This window comes from Danio rerio, chromosome 21 (assembly GCF_049306965.1).
Source record: "Danio rerio strain Tuebingen ecotype United States chromosome 21, GRCz12tu, whole genome shotgun sequence".
Lineage (NCBI taxonomy): Eukaryota > Metazoa > Chordata > Actinopteri > Cypriniformes > Danionidae > Danio > Danio rerio.
In genome coordinates, this window is record NC_133196.1 from 12,722,920 (window position 1) to 12,748,568 (window position 25,649).

General features: G+C 33.9%; 2 protein-coding genes across 47 annotated transcripts in view; one reads left to right on the forward strand and one right to left on the reverse strand.

The window, feature by feature from the left end:
• zgc:162472 overlaps positions 1-13,584 on the reverse strand; it is a 37,573-nt gene extending 23,989 nt beyond the window's left edge. For 14 of the 45 annotated variants that reach the window (XM_073934619.1, XM_073934615.1, XM_073934609.1 and 11 more), the window contains exons 1-11: positions 13,499-13,581; positions 11,618-11,894; positions 9,896-10,559; positions 6,885-6,997; positions 6,693-6,755; positions 4,734-4,904; positions 3,076-3,209; positions 2,909-3,003; positions 1,803-1,857; positions 706-834; positions 270-443 (exon numbers count right to left, since the gene is read on the reverse strand). In XM_073934619.1, coding sequence (XP_073790720.1) covers positions 270-443; positions 706-834; positions 1,803-1,857; positions 2,909-3,003; positions 3,076-3,209; positions 4,734-4,904; positions 6,693-6,755; positions 6,885-6,997; positions 9,896-10,559; positions 11,618-11,874 — 1,855 coding nt within the window. In that variant the 5' untranslated portion in view covers positions 11,875-11,894; positions 13,499-13,581. Of the gene's footprint in view, positions 1-269; positions 444-705; positions 835-1,802; positions 1,858-2,908; positions 3,004-3,075; positions 3,210-4,733; positions 4,905-6,692; positions 6,756-6,884; positions 6,998-9,895; positions 10,560-11,617; positions 11,895-13,498 lie in introns of all 45 variants that reach the window. The other 31 variants (XM_073934624.1, XM_073934620.1, XM_073934616.1 and 28 more) reach the window with 6 other exon arrangements.
• A 58-nt stretch (positions 13,585-13,642) lies between these two features.
• gtf3c5 (general transcription factor IIIC, polypeptide 5) overlaps positions 13,643-25,649 on the forward strand; it is a 678,526-nt gene continuing 666,519 nt past the window's right edge. Inside the window, exons 1-7 of one of the 2 annotated variants that reach the window (XM_688483.10) lie at positions 13,643-13,953; positions 16,058-16,256; positions 19,393-19,591; positions 19,714-19,912; positions 21,984-22,088; positions 24,241-24,355; positions 24,472-24,552. In XM_688483.10, the coding sequence (XP_693575.4) occupies positions 13,726-13,953; positions 16,058-16,256; positions 19,393-19,591; positions 19,714-19,912; positions 21,984-22,088; positions 24,241-24,355; positions 24,472-24,552 (1,126 nt within the window). In that variant the 5' untranslated portion in view covers positions 13,643-13,725. Of the gene's footprint in view, positions 13,954-16,057; positions 16,257-19,392; positions 19,592-19,713; positions 19,913-21,983; positions 23,498-24,240; positions 24,356-24,471; positions 24,553-25,649 lie in introns of both variants that reach the window. The other variant, XR_012397180.1, reaches the window with a different exon arrangement.

Genomic DNA, 25,649 nt, shown 5'->3' on the forward strand with positions numbered 1-25,649 from the left:
CTATGCTGACACACAGGCATATGTAGCTCTACCCTCTTTTGAAAAGAGCACAATGTCATTTGAATTTAAAGCGACAGTCACCAAAATAGCACAATTAGGATCAAAGCCTAAAAGGGTCAGTTTCAAAGAGTTCTAAAACATTATTTGTGGAGTACTTTAAGCTGAAACTTCACATACACACTATGGGGAAACATCACAGACTTATGTTACATCTTGTAAAAACAAGCATAATAGGTCCCCTTAAAATAGAAAATACATTAAAAGCATACCCTCTTCATATATCCTCTTAATGTCCCTGTCTGTATTTTTCGCTGCTCGTCCCCTGCGTCTCTTTGGAGTGACATCACTTTCTCCATCATTTGAAAGATCTTCATTCTCCTTTTCTCCTGCCACCACATCACTGTCTGAATCCTCTGAAGAGTCCATTCCCTTTCTTTTAGCCACTGGATCAGATATATATATATATATATATATATGTTTATTTATTTATTATTATTATTTAAATGCATTTTCCTGTTCTTCTTTTAACTCAAGTTAACAATAATGTGTCTATTACACATTTGTCTCATAAGATGTAATTTTGTTAATCTCTGAAAACAATAAAAAGTTGATCACAAAAAAAAAAAAAGAGTTCAAGTGTTTATAACAGCTTGTCAAAAAAAACTCAACAAACAACAAAAAATCCAAAAAAACAAACAAACTGACCTCTCACTTTCCTTTTTGCTTTTGCCAACTTGAAATGCTCTTTGCTTTTGTTCTTTTTCTCTTCCTCGTCATTTAGAATCTGCTCCATTAACTTTTTGAAGAAATCTAGATCCAAACGTCGCTTCTCCTCTGAAAACAGACTAAGATTTACTAAGTGAAAAGCATCTTAATGCTTGGCATGTGTAATAGATAATACTGTAATTTTAATTTTAATGTGTGAGCTGAAATATTGAAGTATGACAAAAACAAACAAAAAAGGTGTCTTGAGAATCCAAAAACATTCAATATATTTATCCATCACAGGCCTAAACCAGCCAATGCACCTAAACAAAAACACACCTCCATTCTTAACAAAATATTGTTACTGCTTGTAATGTACTAATATAAACGGTAAAAATAAATGGATCGATATCACACACATCTATTTAGTAATGTACGTTTTCTATTCCACGGCCCTTTTTAAATACTTTTCAAAATATTTCTCTAGTAATGTAGAAGAACTTTTATTTCTTTTAGTTTGGCTGGAATAGATTTTTCAAATTGTCTTAAGGTAAATATTAGCTCCCTTAATAACTTTTTAATTGGCTACAGAAACAACACTGTTGTCAATTCAGTCCTTAATATGCACTTTTGAGGTATGACAAACTATTACCCATAAAAACTAGGGCTGCTCGAAAATAGGAAAAATTATAAACATAATTATTTTGGCCATAATTGTAATCAAACCACACTAAATCGAAATGAACTTCAACACTGAAAACTGGACTGACACTGTTTCAATTTACTTTAATCTTCTATGTGAAGCTGCTTTGACACAATCTACGTAGTAAAAGCGCTATACAAATAAAGATGCATTGAACTGAATTGCACTTTAAGGTGAATAATAGTATCTTGCAAAATAACTAGTAACATATTATGTACTGTCATAACGACTAAGACAAAAGAAATTAGTTATTAGAAATGAGTTATTAAAACTGTTATGTATAAAAATGTGTTGAACAGAGATCATTGAAAAGCTCATCAAAATTTCACAGGAGAGCTAGTCATTTTGTCTTCAACTATATATTGTTTGCACATTGCTAAAAACATTGACTTACTGAAAGCTTTATCTATTCTCCATGCATTATTTTTCTCCTCTTTCTTGAACTTGTTCTGGGGAAATAAGAGAACAGAATTATATGGATTAAGACCTCTGAAAATAAGCCTGTGCTGTATTTTATGCACAAATGATTTATTTACAGATTTGGAGATATTAGACAATAGTCAGCATCTTCACTTGTAACCAACAAACATTAAACAGTGACAATCAGCAATGACAAAAAAGCTTGCAGGCAGCACAACCGTTTTTAACATCAATATTAATAAGAAATGTTTTTTAAGAGCGATTAAAAAACAATTTATTAGTACAAGACACTGGAGTAACAGCTGCTTATAAAAATTAGCTTTCATTTTTTTAATAATATGCTAACATGTTTAAAATAAGTCTTATGCCGTGGTCAAACTAGAGTTTGAGCATGCACAATTCTGTGGTACGCCACTGCAAAAAGGTGTAGGATCAAACAAGTTGATTAGACATTTAAAAAAAAGCAAGTGATTGACTGGTTCATATTTTAAATTTCTGTTGTGATCTTCGGTTGGTCTCACCCAGTAACAGGATGCAATTTCACAGGTCAGAGTTAACCAAGTTTGAACTTTGCAACGCAGCAAACTGCAAAACTTGCTGCACGACCTTGCAGTTTGTCATATTTGTGTGTGCGTGAATGGAAGTCTATGGGTCAAACGTGCAAGTGTGATCAAGGCTTCATGTTGCATGGGTAATTTTTTGGCAATACCCAAAAATGTATGATTTATATTTTATGCCAAAAATCATTAGGATATAAAGTGAAGAATATGTTCCATGAAAAAATGTGTAAATTTCCTACTGTAAATATATAAAAACTATCATTTGATTTAGTACTAGGCATTTATAAGAACTTTATTAGGACATTTTTAAAGGTTATTTTCTCACTATTTCAATTTTTCTAATTAAACTGACTGGTTTTGTGGTCCATAGTGACATATATAGTTTTGCTCAAAGAATATTGCACAATATAAATGTTTTTAATTTAATTATTAAATGAACCTTGGTGAGCACTTTTCCTAATCTCCACATTTTTCAACAATCCACTGTTTAGAGCAGGAAACACAAAGATATGGTGATCACCTTGATCTCCAATCGACCTCGGTGTGGAAAGAGTTGGCCGATCATGGAGAAATCAGTCCCAACCATGCTGATGGCCAGGAAAAACATCTCAGTTTCTAAAACACAGACAAAATAAATTAAACATATGACACTTTGGATTAAGAGGTATTTTGTGTTTGACTTCTGACCTCCGTTGGACCATGGTTTGGTGTAGGTGCCTTTCCTAAAGCTGGAGTAGGTGGTGGTGGAGCCACGCTCAAATATAGGATCTCTGTCTTCTGCTGGATTGGGCCCATTAGCTCTCAATACCTGCACTGTTAAACTACACAACAGAATTCAAGAAGAATTTTGCATTATAAGTTCTGAGCAAAATAACAAAAATCTCATAGCATGATACAATTCATCTCACATCCTAATAACAATATACATGTACAGTTGAAGTCAGAATTATTAGCCCTCCTGAATTTTTAGCCCCCCTGTTTATTTTTTTCCTAATTTCTGTTTAACGGAAAGCTGATTTTTTAAACACATTTCTAGACATCATAGTTTTAATAACTTATTTCTAATAACTGCATTCTTATATCTTTTCCATTGTGAGTACAACATTTTTACTAGATATTTTTTAAGACACTAAATTCTGCTTAAAGTGCAATTTAAAGGCTTAACTAGCTGATTTGATCTCAGTATTTTTTACTGTTATTATCATCCTTTTTACACTTTTTTGTGTTTCCACCCGATATAAACAAACATCAGCGAGAGATTAAGCAGTGGAAAATCTTCTCTCCTTTACCCGTTTCATACTGCTCATTCTGTGTGTTCGAGAACTGTCAACATTCACGAGCTCGGCAGACACACAAAACTTTTTTGCGTCCGGCCGGCATTTCTAAATGTACTAAAATATCCGGGATTTAATTTTTCGTTTGTTTTCTAAGCTGCCATTATTTTTTTGCGCACATCCGCAAGAGTGACATTAAATAATTAATTCTTTATTCTAAATGACTCAGAAAACCTTTACTAAATATTCAGAATGGGTGAAATCACATCTAAATTGCCTGCAGAATATTTGTACACCATTAGTAATGGGTTATTAACTCATTTGTCTTAATTAAATACATTTTAGTCTTAAAATTGTTATATTTTTATGATATCTTGTATGTTTTTCTTCCTTTTTTTCCTGTCATTTTTCCCTTATTTGCTGTATATTTTACTCATTTGATGTCGATATATTACATATTTTATACATCTAAAATGCTTTAGCAATACTGTACAAAATGGCATGCCAATAAAGCAACCTGAATTTGAATGAGAGATAGAGAGGAGCAGATTTTACTTGTCAGTGGGTGCACATGGCTCCTGAATAGCATAAAAGAGAAATTTTATTTTAACACATTGAAAAGAAAAAGTTTAAAACAGATAATAATAAAAATATTTGTTGCATACAGTTTTTATGTTGCTGTGGGTTAAAGGTGTGCTTTAATCCGGCACAACCGCAAGTATATTTTAAACCTGTGGGAAGCACTGGGCAAGTTAGGCTAATTGGGAAAGTCATTGTATAACAGTGGTTTGTTCAGAAGAAAATTAAAAATAAAAATTGCTTAAGAGGGCTAATAATATTGACCTTAAATGGTTTTTTAAAAAAAATACTGCTTTTATTCTAATTCTCGAAATATTTTGTTTTCTTCAGAATAAAAAACATTATAGGAAATACTGTGAAAAATGCTATGCTCTGTTAAACATCATTTGGGAAATATTTTAAAAAGAATCACAGGAGGGCTAATAATTATGACTTCAACTGTCTGCACTACATTTCTGAGCATCAAATGAGGATAAACAAAGCACTACTGACCTCTCCTCGTCAATAATCAGAGATCCATCCTCAGCCACCTTCACTCTGGGCACCAGCAGAGGCTCTTTATCCTCCTCCTGAGCTTCTTCTGTTCTCTCTTCATCTTCCTCGGGATCAGCATCTTCTACCACCGGCTCCTCAACGGCTGGAGGATCTGGAGTATTGGAAGAACTGAAGACAAACAAGATGTTTAACACATTACTTGTTTTTGCTTTTCGTGACAGATGAAAACCTGCGCATTAAATAGAACTTCTCTTGATGATACATTAAGGTCTTATGCAGTAAATCAGTCTCTGAATGAAAACTGAAGATCATTTATAATTAGAATGGGCGGATCGATCATGAAGTATCTGTATTTTCGATACCGGTAATGTATCAAAAGGATCGATCCTTAAGTAAAAGTATCTTTTTTCTTATTGAGTGATGAGGGATTTTAGAATATCTCAACAATTATAGCGCCACATATTATATAAATATTTACTCAAATAGGAACACAAATGGATACTATAATATCCTACTGATGTGTTTCCGCTAATAAGTCAGCGCTAGCTCATGGCACAGTAGTACAGAAACCACACACACCTACTTAATACTATTTTGTTATTGCTGGTTACAAAAGAAATATTTTAATACCTCTCATTTTCATTTGGGGTAAAAACTATACAGTATATTTTTAAATCATTTAACACAGTAAACTACTGGAAAGAGGGAAGACTGACTCCCTAAAGGGATTTTTTCATTTCTTTCTTTTCTTTTATTACTCTTATTTACTCATTCATTGGTAACCTGGCTTCAGTTTTTTTTATTTTGATGTGCTTGTTTTTAATTATTAAATGCAGATTTATTTTATTTTATTTTATTTTGAGGGGACAGTGGGAAAATAAGAAAAAAAGACAGTGTGCAATTTTCTTATTCTGTGTAACTTAGTACTGAGTATGGTATTGTAAAACAAAACAAAAAACCATTACAATTATTAAAAACAATAGACATTTATATCAGTAAACTGCACACGAGATAATTCAAACTTAATTAATCCACAATAACAACCTCAATGGTATTAAAAATAATCTTATATAAATATTCAGAGTCATCTAATACTGAGTGCTTCGCTTTATAAGACTAATAATAATAATATAATAAATATATATAAATATATATAAATATATATTATTATATATAAATAAATAATACTAATACTACTAATACTTCCCTTCTTAGACTTTACAGACCTGAAACTTGCTTATAGCACTTATTCATTGTTGCTCTTGGTTGTGTAAATTGCTTCCTTGTCCTCATTTGTAAGTCGCTTTGGATAAAAGCGTCTGCTAAAAGACTAAATGTAAATGTAAATGTAAGACCTCAATGTATCATCAGGAGCCACAGGTATTAATTTCCTATCACCTGCATATGATTTGTTAGTTTTTTTACTCTAAAAAGTAGTCAATCGCTTAAATTGTTATGAATCACCAAGTTAAAAATGTTCTGCTAAAAAATATGTTTGAAAGAAAAGAAAGAAAGTCACCTATATTCTTGCTCAGCCTGGGAGTAAATAAAACAATCAAATGTTATCCCTTTAACTAAACCCAAAACCAATAATCTAAAAGAATTTTGTTCATAAAAAAATTAAGCTGATACAAAAAAAAAGGCATTTAAAAAACGATAATACATAAATAAATAAAAAGTGTGTGTTAAAACTATTCTGAAAAAAACTAGTTATCAGAGAACTATTTTTCATTCTCATTCGGTATTTAAAACTTTAAACAAATATTACTAAAACCAAGAAAAAAAAAAGAAAAATCGCATTTATTAAAAACTATAGACATTTAAATAAATAAATGGCACACAAGAAGACTAAAAATGTCAAATGAGGACAGAAAAGATCAAAATAAAAAACAAATTCAAACTATTAACCAACAACGGATGACATTAAAATAACTTTGTATAAATATTCAAGCTTACATTGGTGTAGGAGAGTCATCTAATACTGTCTCTGATGCTTTCTGCTCCTCTTCTGTAAAAGACCTGTACAAAAACAAGACAGTATCTAATATAATCCATAGGAAACTACCAAAAGTCAATAAAGTCAGGCATCACAAATCCAATATCACAAGCACTTGTAAAACAAACAGAGGAGTCAAGAAAGGCCCATACTTCATTGGGTTGGAGACGGGCAGGTAATAGATCAGGTCTCTCATGGTCATTTTGGTGTGATCTTTAGGTGCTTTGCGTTCTTTAAGTCCCATCTTGAGCTTCCTCTTGTCTTCCTAGATACCAGTAGAAGAGGATAGCTTAAGTTTAGCGCATTAAAATCATTCAGAAAGAAGCGCAGCACAAAACTTTATGTAAGTAGGCAACAAAGTATGATTGGATTTTTATTGGAGTTTCAATTCATATATATTAAAATAAAAACTACAATTTTAAAGTTTGGGGTTTATTTTCTTAAATTAAATCACAGATAAATGAATAGATCTTCTTCTTTTGATCGTTATATTCATTAATAAATCCTAATTTAAATGCTCAAGCACTCCACAAAATATTAAACATTACTAAAAATGTTTTAAACAGTAATAATAAATGTTATGCACTAAATCCACATATTAGGGTTTCTAAAAAAGAATGCAACAATGAAGACTGGAGTAAGCTGAAAATACACAAGTGCCTGCAAGGAATGGGACAATAACCGTTTTCAAGGTATATAAAGGTTTGGAAAAGTCAAGATTTCAAAGCCACCAAAATTTTCTGTAATACCGTTCCTAAGGTATGTGTAAGATTTTTTATTAAATTTGTTTTTTTTTTTTTTTTTGGTTTTTTAGGACAGCAGTATCTCTCCAGCAGAAAAATATCAAAAGATGCTGTTTTAAATTGGAAAGAAATCTGTGTTTTTGAAACTAATAAAGACAGCAGGTCAATGATACATATGAATTATTTAACCTGACGTGTTTACTGCTCCAAAATATTATAAATCTTACAAAAAAATAAAATATATTGTTTATAAAGGGGAAAAGTTTTTCATTTTTACTCAGACATTTAAAAATAATATATTTTAGAGCAGTAATCACAATATCGCAAAACCTTAATATTTTTATCTAAGGTTATCCCACCTTCAGAATCTTATACCTGTCCATGCCTAGTGGCATCACATAAATGAATAAACAATTAAATATATTAAACTTAAAAACAACTTTTAAATAGTGATAATATTTCACAGTTGTTGTTTTTTTCTCAAACAAATGCAGCCTCAAAAATGTTATAGATGTTATATATTATTCCATAGTATTATTAACTCTTTGGCAAATTTTAGTTTGCATTATGGATTTTAAAACTAGATGGCAGTGTTTGGACAAAGTTCAGTAAAGTTTCAGTAAAACTCGATTTGTATTTGTTTGTAAACAACTGGTAACAGTTAGATATTCATTTTTAGGCATCCCAATACCAATGTTTTAAAGAGAGCTTATCATGCTCATTTTTCCCAATCTCATATTAATCTTGCGCAACTACAGTTTATTACTGCATGTATATTTTCTCAAATAATTCTTCAGTTTTTGGAATACTTATAAGAGAAAGCTTTGTGATTTTCTTTGGGAAAAGCCAAACACTGAGTCAAATGCTTGAGATCTGTGATATACAATGAAAAATACAGTTCTTTGAAGTCATTCTCCAGCAAGTCCCATGCAGTTCTGTATTGACCTCCTTATCTAGCATGTACTGCGTTGGTGGACAAGTTCTTGTGCTTGCTATTGCGTGCTCTACCATTAGAGGTGGCCATATAAGGAGTTCCAGATTTAATGATGTCAACCAGAATCATGTATGAAAAAAAAAACCTTTCGGAAACTAGCACTGAACAAGAAGTATAATTTTTTTAACAAAGAAATAAATCAAATTGTTTAGATGTAAAAATGATTTTAACACTTACAGTAGTCTACGATTTGCTTGAGAATCCATATTTTATCACTGTAAATGACTTCAGTAGGGTTAAATGAATAGTCAGGGTTCAACGCTAATGATTTTTTATGCGGGTCCGATCGGGCCAATGCTTGAGATTTTTACTTGCCCTGTCAAAATTTTCACTAGCCCCACCAAAAAAACTAAAAAGTTAATAGCTATTTCTTAGCCACATATTCTAAATTAGTGGCAAAATTATGCCTGTGAATCTAGAATTTAAACATTTTAAATATGTTAATAAATGTATAATGAGCAAAATTCAAGATTTTATGCAAATGAAAGAGCAGTATGAAAAATGTGCTGGTTTTAATGCAATTCTAAATAACTTTTTATAAAAATGGCTTGCCAAACTGACAACTGTTTTTTTTTTGTTCTTTTTTTCAGTTTCTTAATTTTGTACCCATGTAATGGTCTGCCTCTAAGCCTTTAGAAACAGACGTTTTCTTTTAGCCTCATTGTTTAATTTTGCCACCATGTTGCCATCTTTTCACTGTACTGGTTGTTACCAGGTTACAAAAAAAACCATTCTCATCGTTACTGGCCGATAGGGGCCAGTAACAATCCTGTCTACTGTCCCGAGTGTCTTTCACGCTGGCCCCGGGCCACCGGGCAGTCCTTATTGTTGAGCCCTGATAGTACACCCAAAAATGAACTTTACCTCAACATTTACTCACACCCAAGTGGTTCTAAACCTGTATGATTTTATTTTAAAACACAAAACAAGATATTCAGAAGAATCTTCAAGCAACCATAGTAGACACCAAAAATGTTAGTCCATGGCTATTTTTCCCCGCAACATTCGTTAAAATATCTTCTTTTTTCAAGTGGTGCTCGCTGCAGAGCCATTTGGGCGAGCTGAGCTCCAGCGAGGGGGAGCTTGAGCTTGAGCTCCACCTTTTTTGCACTTCTTCTACGAGTGATGTCACTGGGGTAGGGTTAGGGGTGGGGTTGGTGTACGCATTAAAACAGCTTACAGGAGGCAGAGCGAGAGCTCATGCTCCCCCTCGCTGGAGCTCAGCTCTGCTCAAATGGCTCTGCAGCGAGCACCCTCTCTCTTTTTTTGGGTTCAACAGAAGAAGAAAAAAAACTTAAAACTGATTTGAAACAGTAAGTGTAGGGTGAGTAAATAATGACTTCATCTTCGGGTGTACCATCCGAAAAACGAAAAAGCAAGATTTTTTTAAAGATAAAAATCAGGCTAAAGCAAAACTCATACACACCTTGTCTTTGACCATTTCTTTTTTCAGAAGCTCCCGAAGTTTCCGAGCCTGCGCTAATCGAATCATGTCTGCAGGGTCGTTCACAGCAGTCAAGGATTTGATGATCTTTGATGTTGATTTCAGTTTTTTAAGTTTCTCTTTCAACAGATCAGTTTGGCTTTGGTCAGGTGGTGCTCCAGAATCACTCTCCTGTTGAACAACCATCTCTTCCACAGTAGGAGGAGTCGGACGGTTTTCATTTACATCCGAAACAGTATCAGGTGGAGAAATCGTCCCAACGCCCCCTTCCTGGACGGTCAACGGCACAACAACTTCTAGTAATCCCCCATTTTTTTGGCTCTCTCCATCCTTCTGCAGTGATTCTGGAGGAATGAGTTGACTTTTGGCTGGTCTGCTTCCTCCTGAAGGTCTCCGTCTTGCAGGAACCCTGGGATTGTGGACAGGCGCAGGTATGTCTGCATTGGTGGTTGATTTTTCAGGCTCAATAGGTGTCACTGGTTTTACAGGAGATTTTATTGGGGATTTCGGAGTCTTAGCGGAGACTTGGGAGGCTCGTGGTTTGGCCAGGTTGGGTAAAGCTGTGAAGCGTTTCCTCCTCTGTGGGCCTGATGTCACAGAGGTGCTTACTGAATCCAGGGCATTTGAACTTTTAGATGATGCATCCCTATTGTGAAGCAAAGAATTAGTCATTGGATGGGCAAAATGTATTTTGTAAAGAATAATTTAAACTATAATTAAACCAAAGAAACAGTTTTTGTCTCATTTTTATTACAAATGTCCAAAAATTCTTCAAGAAAGAAGGATTATCTAGACACGTAAAAAAATTGGTTTTCAGAAATGAAAAGTCAAAATTAAGTGAGTTTTTTCTTAATATAGGCAAAATAATCTGCCAGTGGTAAAAATAAAAATAATCTTATTCCACAGGTATATTTTTTAGCTTGTTAGAAAAATAAGAAAAGCAAAATCAAACACATATGCAGCTACAAATCCCCTGGTGTGGGTAGGCAACCAGCTTTCTAGCTGCAGGACCAGATGGCTGTTACCTACACTACCGGTCAAAAGTTTGGGGTCAGTAGGATTTTTAAATGTTTTAAAATAAGCTTATCCTGCTCACCAAGGCTGCATTTATTAAACCAGAAATACAGTGCAAATTGTAAAATTGTGAAATTTTATTGCACTATAAAATAACTGTTTAAAAGTTGTTTACAATTTAATGTTATCCTTTATTCCAATGATTTTAATGATGAATTTTCATCTTCATTACTCCAGTCTTCGGAGTCAAATGATCCTTCATAAATAACTCTAATATTAATGATGATTATTACTATTATTTATGGTAACAGTAATAAAACAAATAAAAAAACTGACCCCAAACTTTTGACCGGTATTGTACCTCCCCTGTTGCAATGTTATGTCATGTTTATGTGTTTGTTGCTGGGGCTTTTTCCCCCCTGATCTCACACTGCCTTACTTTCAGGAGAGTTTGGCACTGTCTGGGGCCTCCTTTTGTCCCAATGTATCTTATTTCCTATTTTTACTATGCTACCTCTCGACTGAGCTGTCTTCCCCTAAAATCTATAATTAAGTATGGTTAGAGGGGTCCAGTTTCGCTGCATGTAACAGTGTTGTGACAAATTTCCTTTTTACATAAATTAATAAATACATTTCACAAATGTATTAATTACAACATCATATTTATTAGTGTAAAGGTGTGAGACTCACTCTCCACGTCTAGTGTCCTCCAACTGGTCACTAGGGCTGCTGCTCTGAGATGCGTCCTCGTTGGTTTGTTCCGGCGCTGCTATAGACGGGTCAGTATTCAGTTTTTCAGCTGTGACCTCTGAACCCTCAGATGGAGCAGAGTCAGCGGGACTCTGGAAAGCCTGAGCATTCTCCGCAGATGCTTCTCGAGAAGCTGTCGGAGCTCGGCCTGTGGGCTTTACATTTGGCCGAACACTGATTCTGGACCTGCGCATCATCTTTCCCTGCTTAGAGAAATCTATAAATTACAAATACAAATTTTTATACGTAGAAAACATATGCAATGCAAGTAAAATATCTACTTTGATGATTTAAATAATATTTGTGAAAATGAAATGACAAAAATAAGTTAAATAATGCTCAAAATTCATTCAGTCATTCAATCAAGACCAGATTTTATTAATACATAGTTTAAAATAAACATAAATAAATAGTTTTATAAAAATAAAAAATAGAATAAATGAATATAATAAATAGAGATTACAAATAATATATTTTCTAGGATGATAAGGTAAAGTTGGTTTTATATTAAGGTAAGGTTGGTTTTATATTTGCACATTCAGACTTTCTCCCAATGACTATCAAAATACAGCATTGTTCACAGTCAATTAAATAGTGCTAATGTTGTTTTGAAGTCATACTTCAGCAATTCTATGCACATGTAAACCTTGCCATGAAAAAAATAAAACATTTTCACCCAAATACAAAAACCATTTCTGTTTTTGTGTGTGTGTGTGTGTGTGTGTGTGTGTGTGTGTGTGTGTGTGTGTGTGTGTGTGTGTGTGTGTGTGTGTGTGTGTGTGTGTAAGCAAGTATTTTACAGTACTTTAAAAATACTCAAAAATGCATCTGTCAATGTTTTCAAACTATTCTATTTGATTTACCAAAGTCACTTTCACATCTGTCGCATCCATAACAGAGAGATGTCACATCCATAATGACACTTTTTCCCCATAAATGTGAAAATATTAAATTAAATAAAACCAATTATTTTTGTTTTATAAGGAGCCAACTCTTATCTTTTTGATTAGCATTATTAATTTTGGGTTGTGCAGATTAATTCACAGAATTTCTACAAAGTATGTTGCATACTTAAACTCACAGACTTTCTTTGTCACATCCATAACTCATGTTTTTTTTCATCATATAAAGTACAAAACATGTTTACAGATTGATATTTTTTCTGATCCCATCGCTAACCCTGTGGTCAGTTGTTCTGGAAAATTTAAACAGATGCTTCAATATAATGTCAACATATACTTTCTATGCGAATTTATGTTTTAAGTTTTTACTGCAAATGCCACATCCATAACGCTGGAATTGCTCACTTACATGATATTTTAGACTATATTTTAGAATATTCAAAGTAGCTTGGTAAGCAATATAGGTCAGTCACAAGTTGTCACAGTTCAAAAATAAACGAATGTCCGAATATAAAACCAATTTTACCTCGACCACATTTTTAATATTATACACAGTAATACGACATTATTTTACAGTGCATAATGAATCAGTGTAAGTTCACATTGTCAAACATATTTGACAGATGTGGTTAGTCAAAAAGTCTTTTTCCCTGTTCGATTAAATGTAATAGCTCATACATTTACGTATACAACATAAACAAACTTAAAAAGTGACCAATTCATACATGTTTACAGCATGTCTGTAACGATTTCATTAAGTTAACTCATTGTAACGTTAATGTTTTCTCTTCGTGTTGCCATTGAGTGTCCTGTCCAGCAATACCCATTAACCTCACACGCTGATCGTATTTTTACCCACACATTGCGTTTTATAACCTCACTATGAGTTTAAATACTCATGAAACAATCACGAACTTACTTTGAGTTGAAGTTTATGATGATTTTATGGTCAACTACTCAGCGGTCCACGTCCTCCATGCTTGATGTTGTTACTGCGCATGCGCACTGCCATCCCGGAACTAAAATTTTGTCCAAGAACTTTAAGTTCCACCCGGATGATTTTAACAAGAGAACATGTTTGTCTACACGCTGTTTACTAAAGCATTCAGTCATAAAAATACTCAATTATAAAGATGTTTTTACCTCATGCATAAGCGTCAAACGAAAATGGATTCTGTGATTACAAGCGAGGCGGTCTCATCAGACACAGAAGCGAGAAATACTGGAGAAAGCAGAGATGAAGCTGTTGTGTTGGGAAATACAGCAACATTAGCTCTTTCTGACACTAATCTAGTGTGTGTTGAATATCCAGCGGTGGTCAACAATGTGAACAGAATGCTGGACAGCATTGGAGGAGAACAAGGAGTGTCTAAAGTGAGTCTACATCCAGTGAAACGAAGGCAGAGACAGTGCTTGGGCTGTCAAATGTGTCTGATTAAGTTACTGTACAGTAATTAGTTGTTATTAGAATTAGAATAAGCCGTTTAAACGATATATAATTTCTTATTTGTTTTCATTACACAATATAAACATTATTATAGGTGAGTTTTTTTCCATAATAAAGAAAATGAATATCTAAATAAATATTAATAATATATTAATATGTTGATATATTTACAGTTCAAGTTCATTTATTTATAAAGCACATTTAAAAGAAGTCACAAGACTGACCAAAGTGCTGTACATAAGACAAGGTAAAAAAAATAAAAAGAATATAAAAACATAGAAATTAAGCAAGAGAGAAATCTGTAAAAATGTAAAAAAAATAAATAAAATTAGCGGTAGAATGAACTATTAAAATAATCTTAAAAAGCCAAGCTAAAAGGTAGGTTTTAAGAAGTGATTTTAAAATGGATAATGATGGAGCCATTCTAATCCTAAGGGGGAAGGTGTTCCACAAGCGAGGACCTGCCACAGAGAAAGCTCTGTCCCCTCTATGTTTCAGCCTAGACTGTGGAACTGAAAGAAGATTCTAGTATCCACGATATCTTCATCAAACTTGATCTTTACTTAATATTCTAATAATTTGTGGCAAAAATGAAAAAAATTGTAATTTAAAACCATACAATGATATTTTTGGCTACTGTCAAAATAAAATACTAAGTGCTCCAGGGTCTCATTTAATTTATGAACTTAAATTTACAGAATAAATTGTATTATTATTAATAAAGTAAATAGCATTCTGCAATAATGTTGCCTTTAAAAATACATGTAAAACAAATTAAAATAACCTGTTTTTTAATGTCATTTTTATCCTATAATGGCAAAGTTTTCAGTCTTCAGTGCCATATGATCATACCTTCGTGTATCATGTGTATTTGATAATCTGATTTGTTACTTAAGAAACATTTAATAATAATAATAATTCCTTACATTTATATGGCACTTTTATGCACACTCAAAGCGTTACATGTTTTTGGGGGAATCTCCTCATCCACCATCAGTGTGCATAGAGGTAAAGTTGGTTTTCTGTTCAGATATTTAGACATTCTCCTTAATAATATAAATTCAGAAAAGTATTCTTTGCTTATTCTAAATAGGGAAATCATATTAGCAGCCAATGACTATCAAAGTACAATATTGTTCACAGTGAATTAGATGGTGTTAATATTGTTTAGAACTCATGCATGCTAATTCCGATCAAATATAACAGGAAGTAACATGGTAAACAATATAGAGACTTCTAAATAAATGAATGTGCGAATATAAAACCAACTTTACCTCTATCCAGTATAATGCAGACCACACACCAGCTGATCGGTGGAGAGGAGACTGAGTGATAAAGCCAATTATGACGTGGGGATGGTTAGGAGGCTATGATGGACGGAGGCCAGTGGGTTAATTTGGCCAGGATGCCGGTGTTAAACCCCTATTCTTTTTCAAAGGACATCATTGGGTTTTTTAATGACCACAGAGAGTCTCATCTGAAAGACAGTTAAAAACTGTTAGTCTGTTTATACCTTTTTTTTTTTTTTGATTGATATAAAAGAACAGTATTTGATTGAAAATTAAATATTAAGTTTTATATACATATCATATATTTTTATTAAACGTCTTTGATCTCACTTTAGAGGTATTAAGTACATCTAATGTTTTACAAAAACAAACTGACACAAATCTTAAGAACAGTACTGTAAATGCTTCTGTGCTGAAAGTGTGTTGTGACACTTTGCGCCAATAAAAAAAAAGACCTTCAAGGCGAAAATGGCATCTCAGACTCAAACCTTTATAGTCAGCCTCCTTCAGTGTCACAAAAATTACAATACAAAACTAAATAAAACTAAACAATATGTAAAAGTTTAGCATTTTGTGGGGAAGAGCAGCGCACACACTCCTTTCTCCCTCTCCTCACACACGCAGACTGACTCCCGCAGCGCACATGCATAATGAGGTGTATACACATTCTAGTGAATGATAAAGTGTGTGTACCCTGAGTGTTACAATGGATTGTATCTTAACCTGGGGTGTTTCTGGACAGACATATGCAGACTCTACAAAAAGAATTGAGCTCCGCTTTCGGCCGGGGGATCCGTTCTGTCATCCTGCTTATGGAAATCGCTACTCCTCCACCAACCTGCTGCTCAGAGTTCGCCGCAGGACACGCAAAGGGAACAATGCAGAGACCCAAATCAGCATGGAGATAGTGGGACTTATAGGAACCACCTATAAGTTTCAAGGTTTGAAGTGCACATTCATTTACTAGTATGTTTATTTTAAATAACTCGTTTTAATGTTCATTTTAATTTTAAAAAGATACACTTTGAAATACATTTTAGACATTTCTACCAAAACCAAAGCGTTTATTGGGTGTTTATTTTAAACAACATGCAAGATGAAATGTTTCAAAGAGGAGATGTTTAATTTAATCTACAAACGTCATTTTAACCATAGAAAGCATGTTAAACTTTACTGTTTCAAATAACTTGTGAAAGCAAAATGTCAAAATATGGGTGAAATAATGTTCCATAGTCATTCAGCATAATGAAATTACATACTTATTACGATCTATAAAATGAATAAATTATCATAATAAGTGCATTTATTTATTAAAAACATCTTTAGTAGTTTGAAGGATTGTGGCAAAGATTTGTGAGATCCTTATACAGTTTTCGTTTTAATATGTGATCAAATGAATCTTGTTCTAAATACGTCTGGAAAGATGTTTTGGTATATAAAATATCATTACACTGAGGGGCATTTAAGCTTAACTTTATTTTTTTCTTTATATCATGGTGAAAATGTAAGATAATCAAAACAGTTTGTGTAAATTAAAAACAATAAACAGGATGCAGAGTAATGTGTGAGCAAACTAAAGCTGCATCACACATTTATGGTTTGGATGAACTTTTTTTTTTTCTTTAACCTGGATAGTTTGTACTGTTGCTTTTCAGTTCTGATTTCATGCAGTCTTAAAGGGAAAGTTCTCCAATACATTTTTTTTTACGAATATTAAGGTGATAGTTTACCCAAAAATTTAAATGTACTCGCTATTTACCCTTAAGTGGTTCCAAACCTTTATGAAGTGTTTTGAAGAAAGCTAAAACCTGTAACCATTGACTTTCATAGTAGAATAAAAACAAATACCATGGATGTCCATGAATACAAGTATCCCAACCTTTTTCAAATATCTTCATTTGTATTCAACAGAAGAAAGATTCTTATAAATGTTTGAAATGAGTGAAGCGAGATTAAAGGATAGCAGAATTTTCATTTTTGAGTGAACCGTCCCCTTTAAATATAATCAGCCCAATGAAAAAAGTTATTTTGAAGATCACTGTGTTCATAACAATATTGAACCCCATTGACTTTCATTGTTTGAACAACTCCACTAAACGCTGGGGTATTTTTTTTTAAATACCTGCTTTTGTGTCAAAGCAGGTTCATCAGTAATCTAATTATTTCCCTTAACCTGAATAAGAAAATAATATATTCAAGGTGTTTACATGAGTTGCTTTTTAAATGTTCCTTTTATGATCTCGTTTTTTGCACATATATTGATAAACACCGCGCTATCCAATGCTTCCTCTGGAGTTTCATGTAATTTCGGTTGTTTAATTTGTATTTTTAAACATTTCTTTCATGTCTTTTTGACATGGAAAGAATAATGCCGGTGCCGAATGGAAAGAAAAAACCTCCTCATTTCACGACGAGGGTGTCTTTGGTCCCTCTATGACTCGATAGGTGCAGAGAATAGTGTGTGTATGCACTACACTGTCACGAAATGCGGCGCAAATCCTACAAGACGGTAAAAATTTGAATTAAAGCTGCAAGCAGTGATGAAAGGGACCTCGCATCCGGGCTCACTGCCTCTCGGTGGCTTAAGGATGAAAAAGTACAGCGGACAACATTAATTTAAGCCGTTATATATATATAAAAAAAAAACCTGAGAAAATCACAGATTTATTTCAAACTTCCTTCTGTCAGCAGGTGGTGTCATAACTGTGTCTCAATATTGCCATTTAGATGTCTTTCAGAAATGGAATCTCATCTAACCTGTGAAGTTTCAGGCAGACCGGACATTGTGTGGCTGAGTTATAAGCTAAACTATGAGCTATAACTGTAACTGGATATTGTTATGTAAACGTGTTCTGGTCAGGACTGTTATCAAACTTGTGAATTTTAAGGCAGATCAGACAATGTATGTCTGAGTTATAACAACTTCCTGTTTCGTGGCGTATTGTCAAAGTTTGCGAGGCTGCCACACGCCCTTTAGCAAAAACTCTAGATCTTCGCAATTTAACATCGCCAAGGCCTTTAGATGACAAGAGTCAATTTTGGTGTTGATCAGATAAAATCCCTAGAAGTTCGTTAAAATAAAACGGCGTTGTTTGGTTGGAGGAAGTTAAAAATATCAGACTTCCTGTTGGGTTTGAGATTTCACTCAAAGAGATATTTTTGTAGGTATTGGCATGTTTGATGTGTGTGCCAATTTTCGTGCATGTGCGTGAATCGTAGCTCGGGGGTCAGTCTGTCAAAAAGCAATAGGTGGCCCTGTTGAGTAATTTTGCCACCCCTATATCTGAAACCTACAACAAACGTAAATGTTGGTCACTTCTGGGGCATGTGCAACGTTTCGTGAGTTTTTGGGCATGTTTATAAAATAGCTCACCATAACACCACATATGAGTAAGCTGCATCTAATATTTTTATAGGTATTCTTTAAAAAAAAATCTTTCTCACACTTGCATTGGTGTAAATTTGAAAATTACTTTAAGTTAGATATTAAAAATTAACTTTAAGAACAATTTCAGACAAATTAAGTGTTGCATATTGATATTTATCTAACTTGTTAAATTATTGTTGACAACTACTGTGAGAAATCATTAACATGATCAATGTCTTCACAAAGATGGATATTATTAATTATAAATAATAACATATAATTAAAAGTGAATTAAGATAAATGTGTTATTTAATAACTGGTAGCCCTTCACACTAATCGGTACACAAGAAGTAGCTCTCAGTTTCCAAAAGGTTGGTGACCCTTGTTTTAGACCCTCAAAATCGCGATTCATTCTGGAGAAGACGAAGAATAAATTAAGCAATTCCAATAGGGCCTCTGCACCGTTTTGGGGCTCGGTCCTTAATGAGGTGTTTGTACTGCACTTCAATAATGCAACTTAAACAGAAATACTGCACGTCTTAATTCAATTTCTGTTTAAGTCAATTATGACTTGAGTCGGATTAAGGTCATCAAAAATCACTGTTTAAATGCTAGACTTTTAGTTAGAGTAATGTCTTAATCATGTTAAAATCGGAGTATTGGTTTCTATGCGAACGTCAATGATAGATTTTTTCCATTTCTCACTTTAGGAATGGCTGACTTTCAGTATCTGGCATCTCACAACAACCCAGAAGGCAACCAGGTCTCCCTGTACGACAAGATCATTTTGCGCAAACCAGAGAAAAAGGAATTCTACGACAACCCTGTGCCTCTTTTCATTCCTCCCCCTATTTTCTCTCGTCTGGACATGCCTGTGGATTACTTCTATCGGCCTGATGTAATGCACAAGTAAGCTGGACAACAATGGGAATTCTTAAATGAGTTCATAGGTTGTAATTGCAAATAATTATACACGTGATTTGATGCTTTTGATAGTTGATTACATTATTTGTTGTCTTCCCCAAAAACAGCAAGGACACTGCATTTCAATCCGCTCTCATGAAAGATCATATTATCGCCCCAAATCGGGCTCGCCGGCCAAACAATGCCATTTTTGTCAACTTTGATGACAAGACCATACCATCAGAACCTCTGGAGGCTGCAGTGACCACCTGGAGGAAGCTCTGTGTTCATCCTAACGATTTAAAGGCAGAGAAGAAAATCAAACAGGTTTGTGAGATGGATTTACAGGTTTTACACTGGAAAAAATGCTTTTCTTACTTAGATTTGTTATCTAGTTTTGAGTCCAAATATCTAAAAATTCTTAAATCAAGAACCATTTTCTAGACTAACAAAACACATTGTCTTGTTTTAAGAAATAATATGCCAAAATTAAGTGAGTTTTTCCTTAAAACAATGAAAAAATAATCTGCCAATGGGGTAAGCAAAATAATCTTATGTCGAAAGCAAAAACAAGATTATTTTGCTTTCCCCATTGGCAGATTATTTTGCTTGTTTTAAGGAAAAACTCTTAATTTTGGCATATTATTTCTTAAAACAAGACAATGTTAAAAACAAGATTTTTTAGATATTTGGACTAGAAACCAGACAATAAAATCTAAGTAAGAAAAGCATTTTTTGCTGTGTAATGTAATAGCAAAATGATTATAGTTTATCAGTGCCTCCAGGATTTTGCAGGGACATTTTATTTATATATTTGCAGCCTACAATTGCTGATTTTGTGATGGTTTTCTAAAATCATTTGTTTTGCTATGAAATTCTAGTGTTTTGCTATGGAAAAAAAAAAGTGTAAAATTTACCTTTTCGTACCTTAGGAACTATCAGACTTGCTATATCCTTCAGGAACTGGTGTGTATATATATATATATATATATATATATATATATATATATATATATATATATATATATATATATATATATATATATATATATATTAATATAGTCACTATCATTTTAGTCAAGTGTGGTTAGTAATTTAAGAGTAAAGGCATGTTAAATCGATTAGAAGTGATGATATACACTTACCGGCCACTTGATTAGGTACACCTTACTAGTACCAGGTTGGACCCCCTTTCGTCTTCAGAGCTGCTTTAATTCTTAATCGCATTGATTCAACTAGGTACTGGAAATATTCCTCAGAGATTTTGGTCCATATTGACTTGGTAGCATCGCACAGTTGCTGCAGATTTGTTGGCTGCACATCCATGATGTGAATCTCCCATTCCACCACGCCATAAAGGTGCTCTATTGGATTGAGATCTGGTGACTGTGGAGGTTATTTGAGTACAGTTAACTCATTCTCATATTCAAGATATATTCATATTCGTGCTTTATGATATGGTGCATTATCCTGCTGGATCAGAAGAAGATGGGTACTCTGTGGTCATAAAGGGATGGACATGGTCAGCAACAATACTGAGGTAGACTGTGGCATTGACACAATGCTTAATTGGTACTAATGGACCCGAAGTAAGACGAAAATATTCCCCACACCATTACACCACCAAGAACAGCTTGAACTGTTGATACGAGGTAGGATGTATCCATGCTTTCCATATTGTTTATGCCAAATTCTGACCCTACCTTTCGAACGTCGCAGCAGAAATCAAGACTCATCAGGACCAATCCTCCAATCCTCTATTGTCCAATTTTGGTTAGCCTGTGCCATGCCACGTTCCAAGTCTTAAATCACCTTTCTTCCCCATTCTGATGCTCGGTTTGAAATGCAGCAGACGTTTTGTCTACATGCCTACATGCATTGAGTTGCTGCCATGTGACTGGCTGTTTAGAAATTTGCGTTAAGAGCAGTAGGACAGTTGTACCTAATAAAGTGGCCGGTGAGTGTATCTGTTGGATCATGTGTCACTAACTGGATTAATAGCTAATGTAAAATTCAGCTTTGCCATGATAAAAATGAATAGCATTTTAACCTGTTTTAAAATATAAAACATTTACTTTAAATTGTGATATTTTAAAATAGCTCTTATTGTCTATTTTTATGAAAATAAATACAGTTTTGCTGAGCATATGACAACAACAACATAAAAATAGAACTTCGGACATGATAAAATGTGACCTAAATGCTGGTGTTTATACAGTATATGTAGTCACTGTTTCATGGGAGTGGGCGGTCAACAGGGTAAAGGGTTAAAACTAAAAATGCTCTTAAAAAAGCTTTGAAAGTTGTGGTTTAAAGTTATGGGAAAATGTCCTTATCTTATCCCACTAACACCTGTGCTTCATTTGGAAATAATCATTATTTGATTTCGCCTCCGCAGCTTTTCGAGAAAAGACCCATATGGTCTCGCAACGCTGTCAAGGCCAACATCGACATCCACCCTGAGAAAATGAAGCACCTCCTGCCATTTGTGGCATACTACGCGGTGAGTAGATAAGAATAAAAAACAAGCAAACTTTATAAACATGTTTGTGATAAACATATCTCGAGTCTTTTCAGTGTGTTGAATTAGTCTCTTATCCCAGGTTCAGGCACAGAGAGCAATAGGTAGTTGTTATGCAGCACTATCACTACATCTCTATTTGTTTTTAATGGGTTGTAGTAGAAACATTAGTTTAACCAACAATGTAATATTAAAACTGGAGTTTCTGTTTGTCTATATGAACAATCATTGGGCTTTTGTCAGTGTGTAACATTGTTATATTGTTAAATAACAATAATTCATTCATCATTCATTTTCCTTTGGCTTAGTCCCTTGTTTATCAGGGGTTGCCACAGCAGAATGAACCGCCAACTTATCCAGCATATATTTTACGCAAAAGATGGCTAAACATACTCATTCACACACACACTATGGCCAATTTAGCGTATTCAATTCACCTATAGCGCATGTCTTTGGACTTATGGGGGAAACCGGAGCACCCGGAGGAAACCCACGCGAACACTGGGAGAACATGCAAACACAGAAATGCCAACTGGCCCAGCCGGGGCTCTAACCAGCGTCCTTCTTGCTGTGAGACGAACCTGCTACCCACTGCACCACCGTGATGCCATGCAATTGTTTTGTTATTGATTTTTATTAATATTTACGTGGAGACTTGAAATAACAATAATTTATTCATTCTTTTTCCTTCTGATTAGTCCCTTATTTATTAGGGGTCACCACAGCTGGATGAACTGCCAACTATTCCAGCATGTTTTACACAGTGAATGCCCTTCCAGCTGCAACCCAGTACTGGGAAACACCCGTACACTCTAGCATCTCACACACCCAATCTTACAATAAGGTCAATTTAGTTTATTCAATTCACCTATACCACATGTAATAGGACTTGTGGGCTAAACCGGAGCACCTGGAGGAAAACACGGGCAGAACATGCAAACTGTAAAATAATCTTTTTACCCCAATAGCAGAAAATATTGCTTGTACAAGAAAGATAACAGGGATAAAACATCACTACATTAGATTCTAGTACAATTAGTACAATTTATAATATTCAATGTTATATTATAAATCAAATTTAAAATAATGCAATAAATACAATAAAAAGCTAGGAAGAAAGAGGGGAAAGATCTTTACAAAGCCTCAATCATTAAGAAAACGGTCATCATAAGCTTCAAGAAAAGTATTATTTTTCTTCTTATTTTTTTTTTTAATTGAATAATAAAAAATTTCAGACAGGAAAATATTAAATGTAGCTATTGTCTTTAAAAACTTATTTGTGTATAAAAAATTTACAATGAAACACAAAAATATTTAATGATAAGATCGAGAGCTAATCACTTACAGAAAAGTACAGTAATACTACATCTACTCAGCATATATGAGCAAAGGTAAAAGAAATCAGTTATTTGAAATGAGTTATTAAAACTATTATGATAATAAATGTGTTGAAAAAAATCATAAATTGGGAAAAAAAAATAACAGGGTTTAATAATTCTGATTGCAACTGCAGTTTAGTCAGCACTGAAGCCAAATCTGGAGCTTATCTAACAAAATAACTTATAAATTTGAGCTACTAATTTTTGAACCTTTATTATTATTATTATTATACGTTATAGAAAAATATTAAATAACAATTTCAAAATTAGCAAAAATCAAAAGAAACAAAAAATATGTACAATTCTGTTAATGTTCTAGTTTGTAATTTATTTAGAAATATTTTACATGAATTTAAATGTATTATCTTTCCATTTCTAAAGATGCTCTGTGACTAAAGTATTTTTTAAATAAATATATATGTTTAATAAATCTGTTTTGTTCAAATGCACTAAAATATATGACCTATATTTACCAGGAAATGGGGTGTACTCAATTATGCTGAGCACTGTATATATTTTATTCAATTAAATCATATTTAAACAAGGACGATAAATAAAAAAATAAGGTTATCCCAAGGAGATTTAACACGAGTGCAGAAACTACTCAATCATGTAGTTTTTAGTTGTCCAGCATCATGTTCGTCACAGGGTGCTGGGGGCCTGGGTGCACTAACTGCATTAAAAATTAAAATATATAATTTTTCCTCATAAGAAATTAATTGTGTCAAATTAAAAGCCCTAATATTTGTGTGTAGTTAACAGGCCCATGGAGGAGTTTGTGGGTCAGGTTTGGATATGATCCTCGAAAGATACCAGGAGCTAAAATCTACCAGGTTTTAGACTTCAGGATCCGCTATGGAATGAAGCATGGTGAGCGTCCCCATTGACCCAAACACATTCGTAACAACCCAACAATTATCATACATTCCTAGACACCATATGCGAGTATAATCAATGATTTATACATGTGTGATTTTTCTGTGTAGGATTTGGTGTCAATGACATGCCAGTGAAATCCAAGAGAAGTGCTTATCATTACAGCCGCCCAACCACTTTCAACAGGGCAGGTATGACAACACCAATTGCACACTGTGTTCCCTGAGTTATATTATTTTTATTTAGTTTTTCACAATCACTCACTGCCCCCTCAGTTCACTTTTAGAATCATGTACCCTTTCGGCTCTAATTGTTGCAATATGTAAGCATACACAACATCATTCAAAGCTGGCTACATTTTTTTATGTTTTTTAAATTTGTAGTGATGGTTCTAAGCAAAACATAGCAGCTTTAATTTAGTGGGTAATTCATTTTGCGTAACAGAAGATGTGCATTACCAAAGATGTGCAAGATGTCGATCAAAGTTGTAAGAGCAACAAATAATAACTAACTTGATTTCTAGTTGATCACTTGGAAAAGTGGCAGAAGGTCGATTTTTTTATTTTATTTTTATGAATCTTCTGTTGAGCTGCATCCCAATCATCACAAATACTGCAGAAGACCTATTGGGGACTGCATGGACCCAAGATTCTCACTGAAATTAGTCAAGTTTGGTGAAGGAAAAATCATGGTTTGGGGTTACATTCAGTGTGGGGGCGTGCAAGAGATCTGCAGAGTGGATGGCAACATCAACAGCCTGAGGTATCAAGACATATGTGCTGCCCATGACATCAGTGGTTCTCAAAATGGGGGTCGGGACCCCCCGAGGGGTCACAGGACAATGAAGGGGGGTCGCCTTGCCTTTATTAAACCATAATAATTGCCATATTTTATCCATAACCTACTGAAAAACGTTATAACACGTTGTTTATAGTTACTATATACTTTATAGTTACTATAGTAGCTAGTTTATAGTTACTAGTTCTATTGGATTGCGACCTCTAAGGTAATTACATTATATTAAAGACACAGCAATAGATTGATTTTATAATACCAGGTTAAACTTTCTGGCACATTTACAGCACTGACATACATTAAAAAAATGAAACGAAGAATAGACTTGGGTCTATTAGTGTGCCATATCATGCAAGGTTTCTGTATTTATAACCACCTTAGAGGATATTGGGGGTCGCGATTCACTGGCATTGTAATTTTGGGGGTCACAGGCTAAAAAGTTTGGGAACCCCTGCATTACATTATAAACCACAGGAGAGGGCAAATTCTTTAG